The sequence below is a fragment of the Emydura macquarii genome, unplaced genomic scaffold (assembly GCF_026122565.2).
Source record: "Emydura macquarii macquarii isolate MOO-44397 ecotype Brisbane River unplaced genomic scaffold, CSIRO-AGI_Emac_v2 contig_554, whole genome shotgun sequence".
In the NCBI taxonomy this organism is placed as follows: Eukaryota; Metazoa; Chordata; order Testudines; family Chelidae; genus Emydura; species Emydura macquarii.
The window spans coordinates 5,562,160-5,585,827 of NW_027130691.1; the positions used below are offsets into that span (position 1 = coordinate 5,562,160).

General features: G+C 37.6%; 1 protein-coding gene across 1 annotated transcript in view; it reads right to left on the reverse strand.

The window, feature by feature from the left end:
• KNTC1 (kinetochore associated 1) overlaps positions 1 to 23,668 on the reverse strand; it is a 62,138-nt gene that overhangs the window by 15,221 nt on the left and 23,249 nt on the right. The window contains exons 25-49 of the mRNA XM_067539556.1: positions 23,286 to 23,402; positions 22,406 to 22,549; positions 22,074 to 22,172; positions 21,034 to 21,137; positions 20,737 to 20,842; positions 18,255 to 18,389; positions 16,637 to 16,756; positions 15,659 to 15,728; positions 15,512 to 15,579; positions 13,211 to 13,500; positions 11,935 to 12,107; positions 11,627 to 11,724; positions 10,884 to 11,025; positions 10,052 to 10,108; positions 8,292 to 8,455; positions 7,637 to 7,741; positions 6,353 to 6,481; positions 5,014 to 5,130; positions 4,451 to 4,560; positions 4,001 to 4,211; positions 3,311 to 3,400; positions 2,781 to 2,952; positions 2,280 to 2,338; positions 1,911 to 2,127; positions 904 to 977 (exon numbers count right to left, since the gene is read on the reverse strand). Of these exons, the coding sequence (XP_067395657.1) occupies positions 904 to 977; positions 1,911 to 2,127; positions 2,280 to 2,338; positions 2,781 to 2,952; positions 3,311 to 3,400; positions 4,001 to 4,211; positions 4,451 to 4,560; positions 5,014 to 5,130; positions 6,353 to 6,481; positions 7,637 to 7,741; positions 8,292 to 8,455; positions 10,052 to 10,108; positions 10,884 to 11,025; positions 11,627 to 11,724; positions 11,935 to 12,107; positions 13,211 to 13,500; positions 15,512 to 15,579; positions 15,659 to 15,728; positions 16,637 to 16,756; positions 18,255 to 18,389; positions 20,737 to 20,842; positions 21,034 to 21,137; positions 22,074 to 22,172; positions 22,406 to 22,549; positions 23,286 to 23,402 (3,171 nt within the window). The remainder of the gene's footprint in view (positions 1 to 903; positions 978 to 1,910; positions 2,128 to 2,279; positions 2,339 to 2,780; positions 2,953 to 3,310; positions 3,401 to 4,000; positions 4,212 to 4,450; positions 4,561 to 5,013; positions 5,131 to 6,352; positions 6,482 to 7,636; positions 7,742 to 8,291; positions 8,456 to 10,051; positions 10,109 to 10,883; positions 11,026 to 11,626; positions 11,725 to 11,934; positions 12,108 to 13,210; positions 13,501 to 15,511; positions 15,580 to 15,658; positions 15,729 to 16,636; positions 16,757 to 18,254; positions 18,390 to 20,736; positions 20,843 to 21,033; positions 21,138 to 22,073; positions 22,173 to 22,405; positions 22,550 to 23,285; positions 23,403 to 23,668) is intronic.

Sequence of the window (23,668 nt, forward strand, 5' to 3'; positions counted from 1 at the left end):
AACAATTGAACATTTAACTAGTGTGAAAAGCCTATTGCTTTTAGAGTTTGTCTATGTGAGCTTCTAGATCTTTATGTGCCAAGTAGAGAGACCGCTCTCTGGAGCAGCTGTAATCCCAAAAGTAATGATCTTATTCATTACCAATGTCACTGGATAATAATGAACACTGTGGAAAAAGCAGTAAAAGTGATATGTCTATATGTAATAGTAGATAAGAAACCCTATGGGAAAGAGTTTGGATAAAGCTAAAGAAAACCTGGGTTCAGCTGTAAGCTTAGCAAGCGTAATAAACCTTCAATTAAAGAGTGGCCCTAATCAGAGGTGTGACTCTCTGAAAAATGTCACGGTGATGTTTTATGTTCATTGTGTCTCAGTGACTCTACAGCAAGTTCCCCCTCATTCCCCCACCCCCAACTGCCATCCCAGAAATTCAACCTGGAATCTGAAAGTCGAGTTAGGGATGTACATGCCAGAAAGAATCTATCAGCAGTAAAGATTCTGTAATCGGAACCAAATTAATAATTTTATTGATTAATAGAACCCAGCTCATTTACAGCAAAGGGAATACAATTAAGTAAGAAAGTATGGGAATCCCCCCTATAGAAGCCCCCGGACAAACAAATCTACAACCCCTATTTGTTAGGAAAGTAACAGATACATGACACCTGGACAGAGAGAATAATTCTGTTGTAGATGCCATTTTTTGCAGTCACTTTTTATTGGTGCACTTTATATAAAGAAGGTTATATTATTTATGTTGTGGGGTTTTTTTTAATTTGAATGAAAAAAGTCTTTGGTAGTTTGATATGATGCACACTATACTTTAAAATCCAAATTACAACAAAAACCAAAAATTATTGTCTCTATATATTCAGGTATGTTCTGTGGATCTGGTGTCATTACCTTGGTTGTAGTATTCATTAGCCATTTCTCAGCTAAATAGAGACAGAATTTCAATGCCTGAACCTGATCAGGTCCTTAAAAAGAAAAAGAATAAAGAATGATAAAAACATGTCATAAATCCCTTCTATGGAACATAGAGCCTCGTGTTTAACATCTTTGCTCCCTTCTCTTAGGTTTCAAAAGCATTTAGTTTAGAATATTAAGAAAATGTTTACAAGCTAAGAGTCTCTTGATCGAGTTTTCAATCAGTTTTCCTTAGCAAGAAAAGACAGAAATTATCTTACATGTATAGCTAAAAGATAAATGAGAAGCAAGTTCATCGATTTAATGCTTTAGGGCTGCTAAAATATTTACTTTCAAGAGTCTAAAACTATTACTTGAAATTACTCCATTAAGTAACCAATACCAAATTTTAGCTTTTTAGACTTTTTTCACTTTGTTTCCCATCACTGACTTCCACTCCTGCACCTGCCACTCCATCTCAGTCCTGACTTCAAAATATCAGAACACAAAGAGTGAATCATACAAGCCTTACACATTGATTTGTGTTACCTTTGTCCCTTCTTTCTCTACCCCTTTTGTCTATTCCCATTTAGGGTGAGGGCTCAGGGTCAGAAGTCACTCTGCAACACCCTGCCTTTGTTTCCCTCACTTCAAGCCCCCTTAAACAGACTCCTCTTTTCTTGTGGTCAAAACATGATTAAAAACAAAACAAAAAACCCCCTTTGACATGCCATGCAAAGTTATGGCATGACAACATAAATATTTATTAACAAATAAATAATATGTAAAACATCAACACCACCTATATACAGCAACTGGCATTTTTCCAGTTTGCCCACACTAGGTTTAGGAACAAAAATCTACATCTAGCCTCCCCAAACAATCTCCAAAAATATTACACAGATGATGTTAGAAGCAAAACTAGAAAGTTGCCCATCTCACTACCCCTCATCAAAAAACCACCAAACCTAAAACAAAAAAACCCAAACACATGCACACCATACCTGTTGGAAGTTCTTGTGCAATCTTGTGAGCAATAGCTACAGCCCATTCTGGATTAACTATAGATAACAGGTAGGATTGAATGGTTTGCACAGTTTTAGTAGTTTCCTTGTTAATCACTGATGAACACGCAGCTTTTGTCAGTTCAAATACTTTTGGCTTCAGTTTTTTTTCAAAGACATGTCTGGCTGCAGACATGTATAGGGTATCCAATGAAACCTAGAAGAGTATGAGGTACAGGTTAAAATATGATTAAGTCTGAGATGTATCCAGCGAGGCCAACAACACTCAAAAGAAAAAAAATGCATTTTTCCCCCAGGAAAAGAATGAATGATGCAGAAATAAAAATTCCCCTGTAGGCAAAGCCTTACCTTCATTAGTTTGGAAATCAAGAGAAGTGTTGGGAAGGACTCCTCACTAAGCTCTGCAGCTGTAAGGAAATCAGACAATGATCTAGAAAAAGTCACACTGCGTCAACATAGCTTTCTTTTAAGAAATGAAGTAATATCAGTTTATTGCTAGATGTAGGAATCTATTGACGAGAGGAAAGATGGTTCTCTGATTAGGGTGTAAACCTGGGACCTGAGAGACTCAGGTTCAATTCCCTCCTCCATTATAGACTCCTCGTGTGACCTTGGGTAACTCACTTGGGAGCAGATCTTTAGTTGGTTTAAATTGTCATAGCTGCACTGCAGTCAAATGACCCTTAGTTTCTCTGTGCCACAGTTCCCCCCTCCGTAAAATGGGGCAACAGTGCTTCGTAGGGGTGTTGGAATGATAAATACATTAAAGACTGTACTGACTTAAAACCTCACAGATGTACAATGAGGGGGACCATATGTGTACACAGATAGCTAGAATACTAATCGTACATATAATACTCCAGAAACACTGTGTGGTTCTAAAGAATATCAAATGAAAAGGCAGCCTGGTTTGAGCAGCTGGAGATAGGGAAATCACATGCTCTAAAATATATTGGTGTTCCAGATCCACAGGAGGGGAAGTTCGTTTATAGGATTCCAGGTGTTTCAATAGGCTCAAAGCCTAGAAGAAAAGAACAGGAAGAAGTTACACAACTACTTTATTTTTCTGAAATAAAAAACAAGCCCCAACATCTGCCCACAAGTTTTGGGTATTTTTTTGCCAAGAATACTGTATAACTATAGTTTGTTGAGATTTTTTTTGCCTCCTGTGAGTCTTTGCTGCGAAACAGCTATACTTTGCTACTTAGTTTAATCCATTTTGGCCTCTGTACAATATGCAACTTCAACTGATCCCAGTGGAGTTAGGCAAATGGAGTAATTCAAGAATCTATGTATGAATCAGTTTGAAATGATACAAATAAACGAAAGTTGAGCTAGAGGCAGTAAACAAAGTAACCGTGGCTTATTTTTAATTGTACCTGATTAAGTTGGATACTTGTGCTATTTTCATCAGCTCTTTGTATCACTCTCAGTACATTTTCTATAGTTTCATAGTCATATGGATCAAGCTGTTCCAAGAAACAAAACAAGAAAAGAACTGATATAAATTCAGTGTTCATGGTTTTTCAGATTTTATTTCAACTAGATAGGCATAATGATGATGAACTAGAGTACTTCACAAACCCTCTTATTTACTTCTGGCATTTACTACTTCCATTCTAGAAAATTAGATCACTACTTGTTCCATAACGTCAAAACTTTACAAAAGTGGTCATGGCATTCCAGAGAGGCCAAATTATGTCAGTAATGAACAAACAGAAAGAAGAGGAGAGAGAGTAAGCTCTCAGAATACACTCAAATGTATATTTTGAATTGAAACTTTTGAGGAATTTCTCATTTTTTGTTTTATTTTCCATCAATGGCGGGGGGAAAAGAGGGAGAAAGAGCGAGAGAAAGAAGAAACACTGACCAACACATTGTCTCCTCTAGTATTTTCTTAAGAAACTAAAATAAAAAATTAAACAGCAGTAACAAAGAGCTACACTATTAAATGCAGTTCTTAAGATTCCTTTATACCTATCTAATAAATGATTGCCACACTCGTCAGAGTGAGAGGTTAGCTATAAAGTAGTGTTTGAAATGACATTCATGCTTTGTAACTGTTTTACCTTGTGCAGTATTCCACTAAGGCTAATAACCAGGTCTTTTGTGCTTTTCAGTAAAGGAATTAATTTTACTGATTTGGACAGTAGTGTGGAATGAGGCTGCTTCACAATATCCCCTGCAGAATCTCCTTCAAGTTGATTTGCATTAGCACTCTGGAGAAGGAGTGTTTCAATGCAAAGTTGTAGTGCTGCATCACTGTCTAACATGAAAGTGCTGCAAAGAGACAAAACATTATTTTCATTTTAACTTGATATGATCAGGATGTGGATTTCATTATGATTAAATTCACAATAGCCAGAATTACTCATACTGCGTTTTACAAAAGGTGGATAGTATTCTTTGTTTTTTGAGTTTGTTTATTCATAAACAGCAGATAAACTGAAATAGAATCATATAAACACATTCATTATTATGGCAGCAATAAAACAAGGTAGATTTGCTTCAGATATTACCTGCAATATTTCAATATAAGAGCTGTGTCTACATTCGGATTCTGTACCAGAGTTCCTATGAGTTCTTTCTTTCTTATTGATGGCTGCCTAAATGCAGTCTGGAAAGAAATCTGCAAATACAAAAAAGGGGTAGTCTAGTAATGGTGCTTCAAATATTCTTTCAAAATCAAGGAATTATTTTCAATACACTTAGTACTACTAATTTGCACTCTTCTATTCCAACCACTAACTTCTATTCTCCAGCTACAACACAGGGATGTTTGTTTGAGTTCCAGACGTGGTGCTAGAACCTCATTACTATGGGTCCCATTTACTTAAGCAAGATTCTTGTATGGATCCTTCAAAGTGGTAAACTTACCACAAATTTAAGTTCAGTGCACAGCCTGAATGAAATGTGTATCCATTACTGCTTTTGTAAATTAAAACATTTTTTAAAATTTAACTGCCACAAAACTGCTCTTAAGTGAACTACAACAAATATGAAACAAACAGTCTCATATAAAACCACACTAGCATTTTAAATTAAAAATTTAACTGATTAAAACATTTAAAAGAATACTCACACCAAGTTTACCAAGCTGGATACCCCACTCTGCATCAGTAATTAATTCCTGAAATTTTTGTCTTTCTCCCGCTTCACCATAGTGACTAGCAAGCTGAGCTCCAACCAGAGCTACTGCCTTAAAAAAAAAAAGTGAATGAAATGCATTGTCTAGTAGTGGCTAGAAAATTGGGAATCATGAAATCTAGGTTACTGCATGACCTTGTGAAAACCATAACCTCTGTGTTTCAATTTTCCAATCTGAGAAATGAGAATAATAATCCTTACCTCCTTTTCTTCACATTAAGAGCAGAGTTCAGACAGAATGAGATGTCAACAGAAACTTCTAAATCATAACTCTGGGTTTTTTTAAATACACATTCTCTGTCACTTTTTCCTTCATTTTCCCCATTGCCTTGTTATAGAATCATAGAAGATTAGAGTTGGAAGGGACCTCAGGAGGTCATCTAGTCCAACCCCCTGCTCAAAGCAGGACTAACCTCAGCTAGATCATCCCAACCAGGGCTTTGTCAAGCCGCAGCTTAAAAACCTCTAAAGATGGAGATTCCACCACCTCCCTAGGTAACCCATTCCAGTGCTTCACCACCCTCCTAGTGAGAAACTTTTTCCTAATATCCAACCTAGACCTCCCCCACTGCAACTTGAGACCATTGCTCCTTATTCTGTCATCTACTACCATTGATAACAGCCTAGCTCCATCCTCCCTGGAACCCCTTTCAGGTAGTCAAAGGCTGCTATCACATCTCCCCTCATTCTTCTCTTCTAAACAAGCCTAGTTCCCTCAGCCTCTCCTCATAAATCTTCTGCTCCAGCCCCCTAATCATTTTTGTTGCCCTCCGCTGGACTCTCTCCAACTTGTCCACATCCTTTTTGTAGTGGGGGGCCCAAAACTGGACACAATACTCCAAATGTGGCCTCACCAGTGCCCAATAGAGGGGAATAATCACTTCCCTTGATCTGCTGGCAATGCTCCTACTAATGCAGCCCAATATGCTATTAGCCTTCTTGGCAACCAGGGCACACTGCTGACTCATATCCAGCTTCTTATCCACTGTAACCCGCAGGTCTTTTTCTGCAGAACTGCTGTCTAGCCCATTATCTTTTAATCCTTCCCTTTTTCCTTACCTCAAGGTCCATTCCCTTCTCTAAATTACAGCCTGAAAGACTTTTTTTCTTCCAACTAGTGCAGGTTCAAGCTTACTTCAAATTTCTCCAGAACACTTTCAAATCTTAGTAAGGGCAATTCTAATGCACTGCTAACACTATGTAGTTAATATCTCCAAGCATCACTTTTATAGTATGTATATGCCAAGGTAAGTATACTGCCTTTTAAGGCTTACCAGAATTTTGTTGTAATTTTGCCATGTGTTGTTTATGACATTCCAGAGTTTTTCAAACATATCTTCCTTGGGCAAAATTGTGCAGTAACCCAAAGCCAGGTTATGATCAATAAGACGACAGTTGAAAACCTATAGACATTAAATCCACAATAAGCATACTTTAGAAACTGCCAGTTGAGTATGTGTCCAGTTAAAACATTATGTGTTGTACATATCAAGGGTCCAGTTATACAAAGGTCTATTGGGCCTTTTAGTTAAATTAGAAAATAAGATTTTTATAATTTAGAAGGGAAGCTAATGCTTTTCAAGTTAATTCCTAAAATATAAAAGGATTATTACTGAAGTAAATTTAATAAAATGTTGGTTATTTGTCTTAAAGGCCCAACAGACCTTTATATAACTGGACACTGTTGTATAACTGGACATTGCTAGATCCGCAGATAGCCTTTTAAAACCTTGATTCAATTCAATAAGGTTTTTAGAAATAAGAGAAAAAGATCACTTAAAAATGAAAAGACCATCACAGTAAATAGGGATAGAGAATGCGTATAGATCATACATGCCATTATATTTTATTTCAGTAGCACCTGTAGGCCCTAGATGAGATCAGGGTTTCATTGTACTAATCACTGTACATACACATAGTAAGAGACAGGTCTCCCTGTTACAATCTACATAGACAAGACAGCCAAAGAGTGAGAAAAAGGGGGTATTTTTATCCCCATTTTGCAGATGGGGAACGGAGACAGAAGTATTAAGTGACTTGCCCAAGGTAACATTACATGTCTGTGGCAGAACTGGGAACTGAAACCAAGTCTCCTGATCTTCCGAGGCCCAGTCAAGTGCCTTAACCACAAGCCCAACCTCACTATTTAAAGCTGATAGTATGCTCAATTAGGGCCAGTGAAGCCTACATTTGGGAGTAGAGAAGCAATAAGAGAATGCAATAGTGAGGCTCTGATGTAAGCCCTCTAGTATTCTTCAGAAGGGAAGGACATGGAGCAAGGAAAATGAGCTAGAGAGGGTTTCTCAGAACTCAAATCAGAGACAGGAAGGCCCCTGCAAGGGCTCTTTCTGTATAGAGCAGGGGTAGTCAACAGGCAGACTTAGGGCCAAATCCAGACCATCAGATGCTTTTGAACGGATCCCTAATCTTTTTATTTATTTATTATCAGCATTATTGTTATTATTTTCTCTGGGGTTTGGATCTTGACTATACCCTGACCAAGAAATTTGGACCTTGACAAAAAATAATTAACTACCCCTGGTATACAGTATGCTTACCTTATGTAATAAGGCCAGGATAGCAGACACAATCACTGAAGTGGATTTTTGTTTCATAGCAACAAGAAAGCTTTTGGCATCAGCTAGTATTTTGTCATCATGTAACTAGTGCAAAAAAAAAAAATCACTATTTTACAAGCCTTCTACTTTTCTTGTCATTTAAGAGACATCTGCTAGTAATATATTAAATTTTCAGACTGAATTAAATGCTTGAGAAACGTTTCAGACAGACCGCTAGACACAGAAATCTTCTGTTTATCCAAAAGAAAGGTATAATTTGGATAGCGTAACCTGCAACCTTCACCACACTATCCTATAGTAATGTCCCTTAACCCTGAGGAAGAGAGACGCCATCTCAGTGGGAGGGAAGATAGTGGAAGGGTATGTTTGTTATCAACACCCATTGAACTCTTGGTCTCCCTACAGAAACTCACAAGAATGCCAGCTTTAATAGATGTTTTGCGATGTGAAATAGTTGTCCACTAGAAGGAGAGACCAGCAGCTTGTTTCACACAGGCAACTAAACAGCTCATCAGATTGTGATGAGATGAACGTCTAATGAGAGGATGTGTATCACAATGCCTATTCCTCAGCCATATTTGGCAGATTTCCAAGGTTTATTTTCAATGAAATTCAGCATAGGTTTTGTCCATACCTTCTCACCCAGGCACATGTCCATGTTGTTTGATACACAATGCTGAAGACAGGATCCAAATGAACAGACTATTAGTTGCAAGGCTAACTCGTACTGGCTGCATTCCATTAGGTTCTGAAGCAGTGCACAGATGGGTGTTCCGGCTGGCAATAGGAGGTTGTGTCCTATGAAATGTTTCACCAGAAAAAACTAATGGTTAGCTTATATCTTAACGAACCTTGTATGCCAAATCTAATTAACTTCTTAAAATTTGCATTCAAAGCTGATTTTTCTCTCCCTACATTGAAGTATTCTCTGTTAAGAAACTATAATGGTGCAGATGATGTTGGTAAATCAATCTTAGCCTCCTTTACAAACTTGATGTTCAGAAATTTATACCTTAATAAAAAAATCCTCTTTAGTTTAACGATCAGGTATTGTTCGTCAGCTGTGGACTCTGACAAGAGACAGTCAGTCATTTGTGAGTGGTTCTCCTCTCTACTCTATGAAAGAACCTATATAGGGTATTATTTTACTACTAATTACCTCTTTCGTAGCTGGTCAAAATGGTTTGGAAAGGAAGGTCAGTATCATTTTCTCCATTTTACAAATGAGGAAACTCAGGCACAGAAAAGTAAAAATGACCTGCCCAAGGTCATGCGTGTGAGTGGCAGATACAGGTCTCCTGACTCCCAGTCCAGAGCCCAATCCATTGGACCATGCTGCCTTGATTAGTATTAGACAATTGCTTTTCTGTTTCAAGAATCCTCATGTGGGTTATCACAGAACTGTATTATGTCAATGTTCCTGTTCAATCTGCATGTCGTGTCCATTTTTGGACAATTATATTCATTTTAGATATATACAAATGGGCCTGTCCAAAAGCCCTAGACACATAGAAATAAAACCCTTCCACCTTCAACCCCACTCATCCATATTCGACCCATCTCTGGGGAATTGTATAAGCTTTGTAATGTGCCCTATAAAATAGTTGAGGGAGGCTGGGGTAAGTTTCATATTCAAGAATGAGAGATGAAAGATGGTCCTGTGATTAAGGTACTGGATTGGAACTCAGCATAGACTGGGTACAATTCCCAGCTCCGTTACAGGTTTCCTGCATGATCAACAAGTTGCTTAAGCTCTCTGTACCACAGTTTCACCATCTTCTACTTGTATGTTGTACCTCTTTCTCACTCTTTCCCTGTCTTGTTCATTTAGGATGTAAACTCTTCAGAGCAGACAGGTGTGTTTGTACAGTGCCACAACAATGAGGCCCTGAGGCACTACTGTAAGACATAATAATTAATAATAATGGACCCGCCACTAAGAACACCCTGTCCTCATATAAAAACTATCTAAATATAGACAGCTCAAGCACCCAAGTTGATCAGCTGCTGGAATAAGACATGAAGAGATGGGATCTCCAAGATGCAGAGGATTTTCTACTACTATGAAGAGCTTTATAGGTCAAAATTAACACCTAGCAATAAAACAGAAACAAGGGCAATCTCAAGATCACAGGTACAACATACTCCCTTGCAGGAAGTACTGGTAACTAAACCAAAAGCTGTGTTCTGCACTGTGTTTAAGTGGTCCTCAGCTGTGGCTTATAACAGAAGTTTATGGCTATATATGGGTGTTAAAATTCCATATTAGTGGGGAGTCTTAGCCAGTTATTTAGCATTAAATAGGTATGTTCTTGCCTTTGTGGAATTAAATTAAGCACTTAGAAATGTTTTAGAGTATTTTACTCTTGTGCTGTTAATCTATCTTCGTAGTACCTTTAATAAATGGACAGTTTGCCAAGCTTATAGAGTCCAAAGGATACATCTTGTTATCTGCAAAAGAGACAAAATATCTGTGAGCAGTGCACTAAGATCTTGGCAAAATTATAAATATTGGAAGTTACTGTTAAAATATTATACTTCAAAATCAATACAAAAATAAAGCTAGATAACTAATTAGTGCACCGTTCTAACTATGGGCGCTAGGATCTTTTCTATGATTTTCTTGTGTATAATTAGTTCCCCTCTTATGAAGTAACATCTATTTTCTCATCTACGCATGAAGGAATATGAACAGATAGTTTCCTTTAACCCTGCAGGAGCTTTGCCCAGATGGGACTACAGATCTCATGTGAGGGGAAAAAACAAAAACACCACTGCCAAACACAATTTCCTTCACACTCAGGATGTTTGATTTTTAGCTTACTAATCAATTAGCATATCATTTATAAGTAGATCTGATCCTATCCATGAATGGTTATAGATTAAAAATAATGAAATATTTAGAATACTATGACATTATTTACACAATGAAAGATTAAGGAAATGAATGTGTATGTTTGCTGCTCTACAAAAGAAATAAATAGTTTTAGAATATTCAATGTTTCAGATGTATAACTGAAAATATAAGTCTATACAACACCTAATACAATGTAAATGTCTATTCATAATCCCTGAAGTTATCAAAAAATTGCGTGAGGAAAAAGGTTGGGAAGATATCAGTTTAAAAAAAATTGTGTACTGAATTATTTATATTCCTACCCAAAATCAGTTTAATATAAACTGGGATAAGGACTGTAAGTCATAACATTAAGAAATAAAAGATTACCAGCAACAGGCACAAGGGAAGAAATAGTTTCATATGCAACTGGAAGCACCATCTGTGGATCAAGAATTATCCCATCTTCGCTAAAGAAATCATCATAAGTCCATTCTTCATAAGGATCCTTATCAGCACCAAAAGATGCTGCCTAAATTAATACATTGCAAAAAATGTGGACAGGTAATAAAATGCTTGCGAAGTTCCATCAAGGTATCAGCTAAAAAGTATGCATAATAATAAAACTAATAAATTGCATGACATTACAGATCAAGTTTCCAAATTCATGCTCATGTTTCAAAATGTGTCCTTAAGATATTTGTTTTTTGCTGGGCACTGGGAATGAAAGACATCCCCTACTTTTTATGGGGGCATCACTCCTATTAATGTCAAAAGGGAGAGGCTTTTTAATTTGGCTTTTAAAAATAAAATTAAAAACAAAATCAAAACACCAGATTTTGTTTTCAATTCCATCTATTCAATCCCAGCTAATTCTCCATTGAATTAATGGAGATTGGCCAGGTGCCCCTGTATAAAAGTGTTTCAGGCACAAAATTTCCAAGTGGATTATTTTTTATATTATTATAAAATAATTATTATAACAATACTAACCATTAAATACTAGCCAGTGCATTAAAGTGTATTCAGTTACTGTTGGCATTCCAGAGAACATTTGCAAACAATGCATGTTTTATAAATTATTTTCTTACAAAGGTTTAAGTGTCAAACTGTTCAAATTTGGAAGATGTTACCTTTGCTATAAATCCATAGTTTTCTATTTGGCATTGCCCGTAAATTTCCTTAGCACCCAATGTATATTTACATAGCTCCAGAGAATCTAATAACATATCTGTGAAAAATTAAAAAGTTAGTCATTCTTTTATGTGAGGTATATATTCTCTGTTATAAAGAAAATCACCATTCAGTAAGTGTCACCCATGTTTACAGAGGCATGCATGCATAGAAATTCACCTTTTGTTTTCATGTTTCATAGAAAAGTGATTTGTCTGAACATCGACTTTCCAACAGGAACACAAATAAGAAACTGATACTAGATTACCTGGACTACATATTGTAGCTGCTTGGCATGCCATTTCATTTATCACTGCTGGAAAATTCAGTCCTTTAGGTGTGATCATTGGAACATCTGCTCCCAACATATGACAAAGCTTTTGACAAGCTAAAAACAGTAATCTCCCTGTTTGTTCATTACAGTGATGTTCATATAAATCTCTTTAATGAAAAAAAAAAGGGGAGAGGGGATTAATCGCTTAGATTTTTATTTAAGATAAAAATCACAATTTACCTTTCTTTTGAGGTATCAATATTAATCCAACAAAATCTACACAGCAACAGTAAGTGGCTGGAAAAATTATATTGGAATTGGCTCATCGATAGGTGGTGCTCTTGGGCCTGAAAACTGAATAAACTGATATGCAAGAAACAGGACTAGGGCTTACTTTGTACATAACTATTGACTGTTGTGAAATTAGTTATTTGTTACAAAATATTATTTTAGTTTAATTTCCATTTTGTACCATCTTCAGGAAGATAACTGAAAGGTAACAGAGGTTCCTAACTGACAGGCATGCTGATCAAAGGGTTTCAGCTACCAGAGGCAGGTTAGTTTAGGGTTTGGATGGTTTGCATGTATTCATGGGACTCAAGAAGCTCAGCTGTCTATAATGGCTGGCTAATATTGTCTACTTGAACTATCCATCCAGTACAACAGTATTAAATCGGTAGAATTAACATACACAACCTCTCTCAACTGTGTTACTGAGTCCCTTTACTTAGGCTGTCTTCATTAGAAAAGCTTCAGCTACAGCGCTCCAGCTGCGCTGTGGTAGTGCTTCAGTGCAGAGTCTGTAGACACTCACTACAAAGAAAGAGGGGTTCTCGTGTTGCTGTAGTTAATCCAGTTCCCCAAGAAGCAGTAGCTAGGTCGACAGAAGAATTCTTCTATCGATCTAATGCTATCTATGCCAGGGGTTAGATCAATTTAACTACATCACTTTCACAACCCTAGGTTGACTCAGCTACGTCACTTCACTTTTTAGTGTAGATCTGGCCTTAGTAATGAGGATGGCATTAATAACCATGTTATTGAAACACAGACAGGGAGGCTCCAAACAATCCAAGGTGAACCTACTCTTGCAGTCTTCCACACAATGGAGTATATTACTTAAACGGACCTGTTGTTTGACTCCTCTTCCCTTTAGTCATTATTGCCTTTGCATTACAGCTACCAGCTATTGCAGAGTATCAGAAATAGTTTATTGCATACTTTTTCTTACTTTGATGCTAACCAGTCCCAAACTCTTCTGAAATTTTACCTGCATATCTTTAGTGCCTCTTCAATTTTTCCAGCATCTAATGATCTCAGTGCCAGCTTTGCCCCCAACTCTTGCTCTGTCCTTTGCAGAAGCAAAGCTAGTCTGTAAAGTCTTGATTCAGTGGAGCGGTTCTTTGTTTTACTATTATCTTTGGAATTCGCTGCTTGCACTTTTCTAGATTTTGCTGTGGATCGGATGCTTTCATAGGCTTTTATGTGCTCTTCAAGGAGCTGAGACATCAATGAAGGATCCCCATAATCCTTGACTGAAATAAAGATATCAAAATCCTCCTGCAACAAAAAGTAAAATAATAGACCAGAACCTTCTTACTCATGTGACTTACTTTAGAAATTTGTTTCGTTTATTTAAGTTCTTTTAGATTCATTGCCTCATTCACAGATGAATTTCATCACAAAATTGAGTATACTAGTTCACATCGGGTACTAGGAAAACCACTGTAGATTGCAAAATATAGCTTACAAACCAAAGTAAAAGATATTGCATCAAAAAGTATAGTTTGTTTTAACTATTTAATACTTATTAGATCAAATATACTGCAGTATACTTTGCAAAAGGTGATCAACTCTTAGTAATATACAACATCATTACAGCACTATTACAAAAATCTTTGCTGAGAAGTGGGTGAAACGGTTAAGATTTTTGTCAAGATTATCAAATTTTTGGATCAATGAAATGAGATTGGCAAGATTATATTGTTTCTTGCCAGTGAATATATCTCACTAGATGGGGATGGGGACAGAGCACATTAATAAAAAAACAGGAAAGGGTTTGTGAGTTTTAATTCCAACTCTGCAAGTGCCTGACTATATGGCTTTGGGCAAATCACTGCTAACAAGGCAGCGAGTAGCTTGAAGCATGCCATAAAAGTCATGGTGAACATCAGTTCACATTATAAACACCAAGGACATGTCTACACAGCGTGGCAATGCGACTATAGAGGTGTGATTTCTAAAGCACACTAATGTGTTGTTCATTAATTGGTCCATGTAGACTCTGCTGGGGCACATTAAAAGTTCCCTAGTGCTCTTTAACATAGGATAATTTCAAATGGTACCATTACTGTGCTCAGTCTATTAGACAACAATTCCTGTCTAGTAAGAATCCTAAGAATCAAACACCTAGCGTGTGTCTTGCTGCACCATGTAGACATGCCATTACTCAAGATTAAGTGGTCTGAATTTTTTTCAGCCACCAACAATGTCTGGCCTGGGAGCTTTATTCCAGGATGGAGTGATTTAAATCAGCAAGCAGGAAACCTTGATTTAAATCATCCATTTTAATCTTGCTTTCTTGCACTTTTCAGTTATTGTCCTAAAGACAGGTTCATTTTCTTTAATTTGCAACTAAATATAGTTTTTACACTGAGTTTTACACTTCTTTTTGCTAACTAGGAGGATACGCTTATATCTATACATATTTATTTAAGCAGTTATATAGTTCAACATACATTTATTCAAATTCTTAATTTTTACATTTTTATTATGTTAGAAAAGGGAAAGTGACATTTACTATATGATAATTGTTTACTCACAATTTGTGTCAAGCTGCATTTGGATGGAAATTGGAATTAAATTAAAAATGTTCTGTCTGCAATTGCTAGCTAAACTGCGACCAAAAATAATTAAGGCAACATCTTTTCTGCACAACAGAAACTGGAAGTATTAAGTATTTATATTTGGAAAAATGTAAATACCAGCTTCATTGTAAAGACTGAAAATAATATAAATACTGAATGTAGTACATGACATTTGTGACATTTAATAAAACTTGAGTTGATATTTTCCCTGATTCTGTATATAATTAAACAAACTGCATGTTTTAACTTATTAAAATTTAGGGGAAGACTTGGTGATGTAGCACATTATTTTTAAGTTATTTTAATAGATTATAGTAAATTTAGGCATTAACATAGGTTGTCATAATTTCAAATTTACTTTTAAACAGGTTTATTTTTACAGAGAAAAATATATTTAATGTAGATAAAAATCAGGGTTAATTTTTTTTAAATATTTATTTTTATCTACCGTGCTTTATTCCCTAAAATGCTAGCATGGAAATAATTTTTTAAATGACAAAATCTGTTCATCAGTCTTCATCATCCACAGACTTCAAATATTCAAATGGCTATTTGTAAGCCACTGTTACACACAGTCAATATAGTAAAATTGAAACTAAAAATTACATTTTAATAGGATTCATTTTAAAAAATGCATCATTTAATAACATTACTCAGGGTAATTTCAAACCTATTTTAATTTTTTATAACTATACAATACTTACTTGCAAGCTACCAAGCGTTTCAAACATTTTTAAGTTTGCTTTACATTCACCTTCCTTCAGAGGATTTTCTGTAAAATAGGAAAAATAAATAGTTACTTATTGAGCTACTTACTGGGACAATACATAAAGGGATAAATTACAACTTACCTTTCTGAATGCTAAGCAGGAATTTAAGAACCTCCACAAGTGTCTTTGTTATACACATTTGTGTTTTGCGCTGAAAAAAAGTGAAAGGTTAATATCATTTGGCCTTAGGTGGGTCAAATAGCCTTGGAACTCAGATTAACTAATTCTGCTGCCATCACAATTACATCTAATATGGGCAATATTTGAACAGTACAAATCACTAAAGATGTCAGGTTTTCATTAGAGTGAAGATATTATGATCAAGATTAAATATTTTCATAGGATTTATGAATCCAAACAACAGAATCAGAAATTCAGTAATATAAATATGCATACATTATACATATAATATTGTAGTACCAGAATTATTTATCATAGTTACAGCAATTTACTGGATTTTAAGTGAGATTTGAAAAAATTGTAATTTAGTTAGACAAAAACTAAAAGACAAAAAACAAAAAAACCAAGAGCCTAGAATAGCCATTTTAAAAATACATTTTCTTCTTACTAGTGAAAGTGCATATCCATAACTTGCAAGTAGTGAAACTTTGTTATTTTGGCACATCAATGCCAAACCATTTACAAAATCTTTTTTTTAGAGCTTAGGCCAAAATGTATTTTAATATTTGAGCAATATTTGTTTGTTAAATCCTAATCTACAACTAGGTAAAATTAGCTGTAAAGCATTAGCATTTACATTTGTAATTTAATTAATACTCATGGGAGTCAAATAATACAAGTCTCTGTACTAAGAGGAAAGTGTACCTCACAATGTGGGAAACATTTCTGATAAAGTGATTTTACCTTACATCATCATTTGCTCTTTTACAAATGGATGAATGGATACAGAAAGCAAGAGATATGCATCTTTATATCTCTGAAATGTACACTAGCTTTTTATCAAATCTCTATTAATCACCCCTTTTCTATATGTGTGTTGAAAGCAGCATTTAGAATGATTAATGTATATGTATTTTATTAAGTGAAATTAGTTAGTACCTCTTCAGAATTATCTGCTTCTTTCTGTAATGCCAATCTTGCCCATATAGACAATCTCTCTGCAACTTTCTCAGCTTCAGCAAGAGGCAGAGATTTTAATAAGTTTAGAGATTCCTCTCCCTGAAAACACAAAGTTATAAGGCATAAGACAAACATTTTGACAAGAATGAGTACTTGCTGTTGAAAGAACTCTAAGCTTCTTATCAGTTATCTTATGCACATTACCCCATCTCTTTACTGTCTGACATTATGTTGTTGCCGCACCAGATGAGAGACTTTTTAAGTTCACTTTACAACTTGGAGAGTCTATTAAACTCTCCCCTTTTATAGAACATAGTTTGCCATAACATACAAACTCTCTAATATTCCAGAATAGTTTTTAGCATGTATAAATTACTTTGATTCAGAGATCTGAGGGCAGGTGAACTAATTTATTTGTTGATAATTACTATAAGTAAAGAAAAAAGAAACTTCTTTAAGAGTTCTTGCAAAACAGTTAGTTAGCATTTGCACAGTGTTTCTACATATACAGCACTACCAAGTATGACTACTGTTATTACTACATGCTGGTAAGAGAATGGAATAGCAGAAATTGGTTAGTGTTGAAAAAGTGACATTCAGATTTTTAAGGTGGGAAATTGGACTTTGATGGGGGCCAGTCTAGTTCTTTTCTTCTGTTAGAGGAGCCTATCTCATTGCAAGTCCATTACAGGGAGGAATATCCTAGACCCAGATCCTGACATGCAAGAATAATCATAGATAAAGATGACCAGCAATTCAAAGACTAAACAGTCTCCTATCATAATGCAGCAATGTTAAAGCACTGAATTCCCCACTTACATGTGGTTATGGTTAAGCACATTCCGGAATCCCACTAACATCAATAGGACTTAAGGACATGCTTAAGTACTTTGGTGAACTGTGACCTAAATTGTGCAGTCAGAAACCTCTGCAAAAGAGGAAATCACACTGCTGGCCATAGGGATGCAGAGGGAGGGTGTTTGTACTAGTACAGAGATGCTCAATACTCCTTCCCAAAGGAAAATGGTTTGTCAGGTAATCCAACTCTTAGGCCCTCTTTACAACATGGAAACTGACATGTTTTGACATCCAGTTTCAAATATAGCAATGCCACCAAGCCAGAAATGACTTCTTTTTAGATGCTGGCCTGGAGAAGATCAACCATGCTCAACAGCAACTGCAGCAAAGCTTATTGGAAGATTTCTAGCATACTTTACTTTAAATAAGGTTGAACTTTGAGCCTGTCTACACATGCAGAAAACTGATTTCATCTTTTTTGGCAGTGAATGAAGGATGATTTGCCATGTTTACACTTTATGTCAAAACATGGTAGTTTCTGTAGGGAACACATACTTTATGTCACTATGCATTAGTTCATGGAATACCAGAATAAATTTAACTTAGTCACATCTTAGTCTATAAATAAAGGCTTAATTTTCAATACTATAATACTGTCTGCAACCAGTGCAAGTAGTATGATTGCACAATTTGCATACACAGATGTTTGCATAAACTGCAATAACTATGCATAATTCTGAAAAATAAGCCCCAAGCGTTTTTAAACGTAGAGATCAAATGACTACAAATACTTTCATACCCTATCTTGATCAATTAGGTCTATCATCCTCAAAATATAGACTTCCGTACTTGGCAACATATATGCTGCTACAATTTTCAAAGCATCTTCCAAAGAAGTAGGGGTATCTTGTTTAAGAATGTATTTCATCAGCCTCTGAAACAAGAAAACAGACATGGATGCTAAATCTTGCTGAAAACATTTGTAAGCAGAAGTGCCAGAGCCTTTCCCCAGTGCTGGAGCCTTCATGACTCAGGGAAAGGCTCTGGCAGCAGAGAGGCAGCAGGACACCACACTACTAAAAATAGCAGTTTAGATGTGGGAGGCACTCCTTGGGCATGTAGAAAGCCATGCATGGTACAAATCCTAAGGTTCTAGTGTGTCTGGACTTCACTCACCTAAGCAGTGCCTTATCGACTACACAGCTACTTAGACCTGGGTTAGCTGGGCGTTCATTGTCGGTATTCTACATCTGACCAGAAGTGTAGACACAGCCCAAGGGACATGAGAAATGGTGGAGATCTCATATTTAAAGTTGTCTGAGAATTGCTACTCATGCATGAGTGGAAAAAAAGCAGACTTAAGACTGCTTTTCAAATAATTATCAGAGATCTATACTGAATAGCATTTTCCTCTACCAAGCATCTTGTTAAGAAAAAGGACAGTGCACCAAACCACAGGTAATTACAAAATCCTATCTGGATTAGAAAATGCAAAACTACATTTTATTTCTTTTGTAATCACCAATTCATATCATTTGGGTTTGGTTCCTTTGTACAAGATAATAGCCTTTGGTAGCATTAGCAGTGGAAAGAACTAATAAGCACCTATCTGAACACATCTCAACAGTAGACTACAAATGCTCATTTCTAATCCAGCCACACAAGCCATGTTAGTAGTTCTTAAATTTTCCTGTGTCCCAAAAGGAGGAGAATGGGCACTAAAAGAAACATTTGTTTTGCTAATTTTATTTTTACTGTTCTGGATTGTCTTTGTGTGGTGTAGCCGGAAGGGGTGGCCTCCCTCTGAAATTGACTCAGAGGGAGAGCCAATCCCACCCTGGGGGTTTGAGCCTAGAAGGACACCACCTGACCGGAAGCAGGTGGGCGGGGCCAGACCTTTAGAACCCAAACGGACACCACCTGACCAAAAGCAGGTGGGCGGGGTCAGGCCTTTAAAACCCAGGCCTGCTAGTTCAGTCAGGCCCTGGCAGCCAAGGGAGAAGGACACCTCTCCCTTGGGGCTCAAGCCGAGGACTATACCAGAGGCCCACGCAGAGGGAAGCTGCCGGACCTACCCACGGCATGGGGACTTGCCGATCCGGAGGAGCTGCCTGTGACCCGGAGGAAGGCCTGCCCGAGCTGCCTGCTGCCGGGGATCCTGAGAACCTGCCGGCACTGCCCGGGGGCCAGAGGACTTGGAGGAACTGCCCTCCGCAGAGGACCCTGTGCAGTTTCCAGAGCTGGTTGACGGGGAAGGATTCGTGGGACTCCTGTACACCCTCGAACCCAGCAACCCAGAGGAAGGTGACTAAGCGCAGGTATTTTAAACAGAGGGCAGACGGAAGGAGCCCAGGGAAGCTGACTGTGGTGCGGCTGAGCTGTGGCTCACAGTGAGTCGGCGCGTTTCGGCTGGAGCCCCGCCGACCCAATGATGGGACACCCTGTCACTGACAGGACCCTGGGATGGGACACAGTGGAGATGGGTGGGCCTGTGTCCCCCTCCCCCCTCTTTCCTCACCCTGACCTGGGGTGGATACCGCTAGTGCCGAAACCTGTCCCTTACTACCTGTCCTGCCCCGCCCCGCCTAAGGGCCGGGCCACAAACTGCTGCTCACCCTGTTAAGGCCTTAAGCATCTGTGTGCGCTCTGCCGGCCTTCCCAGGCCAACAGTCCATAGACTACAGACGTCCCCGGCTAAGGACTAGAGTCTGCTGTCCTTTGGCCCTGCCCTGTCAAAGGGCCAGGCCTTAGACTGTGGCTCGCCCTACCAAGGGCTTGAGCCTACCTGGGTTTGCCTACCAGCCCTCCCGAGGGCTAGGCAAGAGACTGCTTCCTCATCCGGTCTGAGGGCTTGAGACTATTTCCCGCTGCTGGCCCATCCCTGACAGCGGGCCGGACCCTAGATGGACAGCGTGCCCGTGGGCCGAGAGACTATTCCCCAAGCCAAAAGGAGCGACCTGAACCCAGGCTCGCCCTACTGAGGGCCGGAGGCGGCCCCTTGATTCGGGCTCCCCAAAGCCATAGGCGCTGGGAGGGGTGGCCGAGTCCCTGGCGCTGCCCCCTACAGGGAAACTTCTACATGTGGTCTGATGTTTTTCAATGGCCAGACTTTTGAAAAGAAATAACTGAAAACAATGGGAGCTGCTGGGTGCTGAGATCTTTTCAAAATCTGACCCCTAAAGTCTTATCAAAATACTAAAAGCCTTGTGTAGTAACCTTTATTTGAATATATCATAGAAGCAAAGTAAAAATATAAATAAAAGTAGTATCTCATCACTTACCATTATCATCTGTTTGTCCTTTAAAAGATTAGTATCTCTTATTCCATAGCCCCGTAACAGTTTCTTCATCTCCATCAGTCTGTAACTTTCCTGCAATAACTTCACTCTACAAATAGATATATCACTATTATTAATAGCTTTTCTACTTCTAGCTGCACAATTTGGTCATCCTAACACTATTTAAAAAAAAAAAAAAAAGAGTTCAACCCTGAATTCTAATTGAAAGAAAAAAAACAGAGTAAAATATCTTAAGATTTTGAAGAGATAGGTGCTTGGAGTTTAGTGATGTTCCCTTACTTGACATGTTTCATTTCCAAATGCTGCTTCACCAGCTGCTCCACTGCTGCACTCCAAGGTACCACAGCACCATGCATTATCTCCAGCACTGCATCAAATATCAGCTGCAAACAAATCCAAATTTCTATGAAAACTAAGCTCTGTTACATAATTCCTTCAAATATTGTTTACCCATGACTCAGACATGGAAGGTTTCTCCCTTTCCAAATTTTTATATAAGGGACGTCCCCAAGTTTTACACAACACACACACCCTGAAAGCGTTCAGTCTATCAATAATTTATGGCCCAATTCTGCTAGAGTTCCACTTGCAGAACTCCCATTGATGGTAGTAGCTGTGCTATATATTTTTAAAAGCTTTCTGAGATGTGTGCTTTATTTTTTTCTAAATTTCTGTCTTTTGGCAACCATATTAAAAGGGATTGTACAGCTTCTTCCAAACTTTAAATAAGGATATTAAATCATGTTATGTTTCCTACAAGGTTGTATAAAGTTCTTAAAGGTAGGTCTAATTGTTGTTAAATGAATACAAGACTCAGCAAGTTGCTCATGCAATGCTTCAAAAATGTATAGGTAGCTTAACATAGTATTATACAAGAAAAAGAACTTCTGATAATGAAACCACTCTTCTAAAAGATAAACCAACAACTACAGAGCCATGGTGACTCAGGTAATCCTGGTGGCTCAATGATAATGCAATGCACTACCACACTACCCCTCTCAAAAATGGCACCACTGTGATCCCCCCTAAAAACATGGGAGTTGAGGGTGTTCAGCACCTTGCAGAAGGCAACTTGCATAACTACCCAATAAGGATAGCTGGAAAGCAGAAACAGCCAGCCTTAACGAAAGGGAAAGGGAAAAGTTACTAGACCAAGCAAAGAATCTCGCTAGGATTGAGTGAAAGGCAGGAGAGTATTTGGCCCATCCCTTACTCCTACCACACAATGTATTCTGTTCTTGAATACAAACATGAATTTCTCATTCATAACAGAACAAACAAGTATAAGATCCATTTGTACACTTATCTAATGTACTTACATCTGTATCACCTATGCAGCCAATGACAGCTATTGCCTTTGCCTCCCACGCCGTTTCAAACACTGATGTAGATCGTGTCCGACAGCGTTCTAGCAAGTCCTGAGTATTTTGATAAAGTTTAATATATTAAGATTGAGAATTATGGCAGGAGTATTCCATAATTTAAATAGCACCAACAGCCAGATTTTATCATTCAAATAAATGGGATTGTACACGGGAGTAAGGATATCAGAAGCTGGCCCTTAGCTGTAAGAATAAATATCAAACTATAGTCATACCTGATTTCTTGCCTACAATAATGTCCCTTTAAAAAGGGATGGAAAAATGGATACCTTTATATACTGCAAGAGAAGTTCATCCTCTTGTAGATTATGTTCATGTATGTATGGTTTTATAAACTTCTCCAAAACGGATGGAATGAGCTCTGGTGCAAAAACTTTATCAAACATACGGAATACTATTGTACTTGCATTCTCCTAGGGGGCAGAAAAAATTATAGAAACATGAGCTCCACAAGCATGTTATAACAGCACAATGAACAGCATTCTTCCTTCATTTCTCTAAGGGCCTTATTCATAGCTCAATGAAGTCAATGGAAAAACTTTAGGCCACAACATTCATTGCCCAACCCACAGAAAACCCACCCCCCTACACAATTCTTCCCCAAAGCCTCTTTGTGTAGAACTATATTTTTGATTTCTCCTCTACTACAAGCTTGAACTGTCATCCAATAGACAATATCAGAAGCTGTAAACGAATAGGGGAAGGGACCATGCCTAATCACATTTATATAGCACTTGACATCTTTGAAAGCATTTACAGGCAATAAACATACTTCATGACACCCTTTTGTGGTGGTATAATATTACGTAGATGTGGGAGGCACGATTTGGGCTTGTAGAGAGCTATGTAGGGTATATACCAGAAGATGTGGCATGTTTGTACTTGCCTTACTGCTAAGCAGTGCCTCACCTAAGCATAGCCATCTACACTGCAATTTATACCCATGCTAGCTGAGTGTACTATACATGCCAATGTAAGTGTAGACATAACCAAAGAGTTGGAGTCAGAGCATGGATTATTACCATCTAGTTCTTGGTTTGAAATCCTATGCTCAATAATCCACAGAACTATTCTGGCTCAGTGATTTTTATGAAGCATCAACCATACAGACAGTACTCAGATATTATTTTAATACACCTGCAATATTACCTTTTCAAAATCACAGAGTGCTAGTCTGCAGTTGTACTTTCTGTAGAGATCTACCAATTCTTGTAAATCATTCACCAGCTTCTTTAACCAATGCACCTCTTCACAGTCACCACACTTCTGAAATATAAGCCAATAAAGAAGGATTTCCTGAGGAACTTTTATCTATAATTTTCTGAAGTTTGCATATTATGTGAATCTTTGCTTTTTGCAGAACTGCTATTATTTTTGTAAAACATACAAAAGAAAGTCAGACAATAGCCTGAAAATGGGACAGATTGGGAGAGGCAAGAGACAATTTACCTGCTTTTTACAGAGCGTTTAACATGTCGGGCTTACAGGATGTAAAGACCGTAGCTCTGGACAATCACTTTGTTCTACTGATC